We start from the raw sequence: 2,445 nt of genomic DNA on the forward strand, positions 1-2,445 counted from the left end.
CATCACCATAGTATTTCAGTGCGTGGTGCCATCTGTCAAGGTACTGCACAGGTTTCCAGAGAGATTAACATTTTGTTTAACCTGTAGTCTGCTCAGATATGAAATCTGTCCCGGGGATCAAAAGAGATGGCATCCCCGCCTCCCCCCCCCCGCCCCCCCACTCCTCCATTCTCTACTCAGCTATTGTTCCGGTAGCCAGCAGAGGCAGACATTCAAAAAAGAATGCTGATGTTTTACTGAGTGAATGGTGTTCATTTATGTCACACAGTAAATTTCTTTCCCATAGACACACCCCATGATGAACCCACAACAGGGAAATCAAACGTCCATCACAGAATTCATCCTCCTGGGATTTGGGACGCTCCCTGAACTGCAAATCCTTCTTTTCCTGCTGTTTCTAGTGATCTACATTGCAACCGTGACTGGGAACATCCTCATCGTGGTACTAGTTGTGACTGATCAGCACCTTCACACCCCCATGTACTTCTTCCTGGGGAACTTGTCCTGCTTGGAGACCTGCTACACCTCGACCATCCTGCCCAGCTTGCTCGCCAGTCTCCTGACTGAGGGCAGGACTATTTCATTCAATGGGTGTCTCACACAATATTATTTCTTTGCTTCTATGGTTGCGACAGAATGCTTTCTCTTATTGGTGATGTCTTATGATCGGTATTTAGCCATAGGCAATCCACTTCACTATGCAGCCCATATGAGTGTCAGGTCTTGCCTCCAGCTTGCAGGTGGCTCTTGGACAGGTGGCTTCCTACTTAGTAGCATAACAACATTGTCGATATCCCAGCTGACTTTCTGTGGACCCAATGATATTGACCATTTCTTTTGCGATTTTATCCCCCTGGTAAAAATCTCCTGCAATGATCCTCAGATGATGGAAATGTTGGCTTTCGCACTCAGCTTGATTTTGTTACTGGTCCCATTCCTACTTACTTTGATGTCCTACATCTACATCATTGCAATCATCCTAAGAATCCCTTCCAGCACCGGGAGGCAAAAGGCCTTTTCCACCTGCTCCTCCCACCTCATTGTGGTGACCATGTATTATGGAACTCTATTGATTGCCTATATGTTCCCCACGACCAACTCACTGAGAGACTTCAAGAAAGTTCTCTCTGTCTTCTACACTGTCCTGACTCCCCTGGTGAATCCCCTCATCTACAGCCTGAGAAACAAAGAGGTCAAGGAGGCTCTGAGGAAAGCTAGCAGGAAGTTCATGTTTGGACAATACTAACCAATCAGTTTCCTTAGGTTAAAATAAAATAGACATACCATAGGCTGGTTTAGGGCCTTAATCAAAGCCTGCTGTAGTCTAATGTCATGGTTCCATTAGTTTCCTTGGGCTTCTTGCCATGCTCTTACAGAATCACAGAAACATGGGCACAGATAGACCTCTTAAAACCTGTGACCCCATTCTTTTTAGGACTTATGTAAGATGCCACAGGTGGATACTACTGGGCTGGTGGAAGATTTGAACTTGAGACTGATCAAAGATCAGAAAATGAGGGAGACTGTGCTCAGTGAGAGGGTGCAGGCAAAATTCACTCAGCAGGAATGCTGAGCACCCATTCATTGTAGGGTTAGAGACTTCTTTACCAACACACACATACACACACAAATATGATACCTATATTATAAAAATATTGAGTTGCAACATCACCATGGAACTCCAATGTTAGGCAATTATATAATTAACTTTCGTTTCTTATAGTGTATTTTATCCCCAGGCTTCTTTCCAAAGGAACAGAAAAGCAAAAGGAAACCCTCTAACCCAGTGGTTCTCAACCAGGGGTATGCGTACACAGGTCTTCAAGGTGGTACATCAACTCATCTAGATATTTGCCTAGTTTTATAACAGGCTACATAAAAAGCACTAGCAAAGTCAGTACAAACTAAAATTTTCTACAGACAATGACTTGGTTATACTGCTCTATATACTATACACTGAAATGTAAGTACAATTTTTATATTCCAATTGTTTTATTTTATAATTATGTGGCAAAAATGAGAAAGTCAGCAATTTTTCAGTATCAGTGTGCTGTGACACTTCTGTATTTTTATGTCTGATTTTCTAAGCAAGTAGTTTTTTAAGTGAAGTGAAACTTGGGTTTCACAAGACAAATCAGACTCCTGAAAGGGGTACAGTAGTCTGGAAAAGTTGAGAGCCATTGCTCTAACCTGTGCCACAGGACACCAGCCCAGGCCTCTTATTTGCCCATTTTCAACAATGATTTAAAGCCAGTTTTTCAGGATACTTGGCTGCCCAGTGGGATTTTCAAAAGCATCTGGGCACCTAACCTGACAGATCTGGCCCTGCAGGCGAGTCAGGCAGGGGAACGTCTATCTTCCTCAGGTCTATGCATCGCTCTGGGGCTTCAGAGTCCGGGTGCCTGGTGTGGGGCTGCAGAGGGCATGTCCAGAAGCACAAGTATA

At 44.0% G+C, this 2,445-nt stretch overlaps 1 protein-coding gene across 1 annotated transcript; it reads left to right on the forward strand.

Moving 5' to 3' along the window:
- The first annotated feature begins 295 nt into the window (after positions 1-295).
- Positions 296-1,246, forward strand: LOC135887499 (olfactory receptor 11L1-like). The gene has a single exon (XM_065415243.1). The coding sequence runs from the start codon at positions 296-298 to the stop codon at positions 1,244-1,246; it is 951 nt and encodes a 316-aa protein (XP_065271315.1).
- Positions 1,247-2,445: the final 1,199 nt, after the last annotated feature.

The sequence above is a fragment of the Emys orbicularis genome, chromosome 13, assembly GCF_028017835.1.
Source record: "Emys orbicularis isolate rEmyOrb1 chromosome 13, rEmyOrb1.hap1, whole genome shotgun sequence".
Lineage (NCBI taxonomy): Eukaryota > Metazoa > Chordata > Testudines > Emydidae > Emys > Emys orbicularis.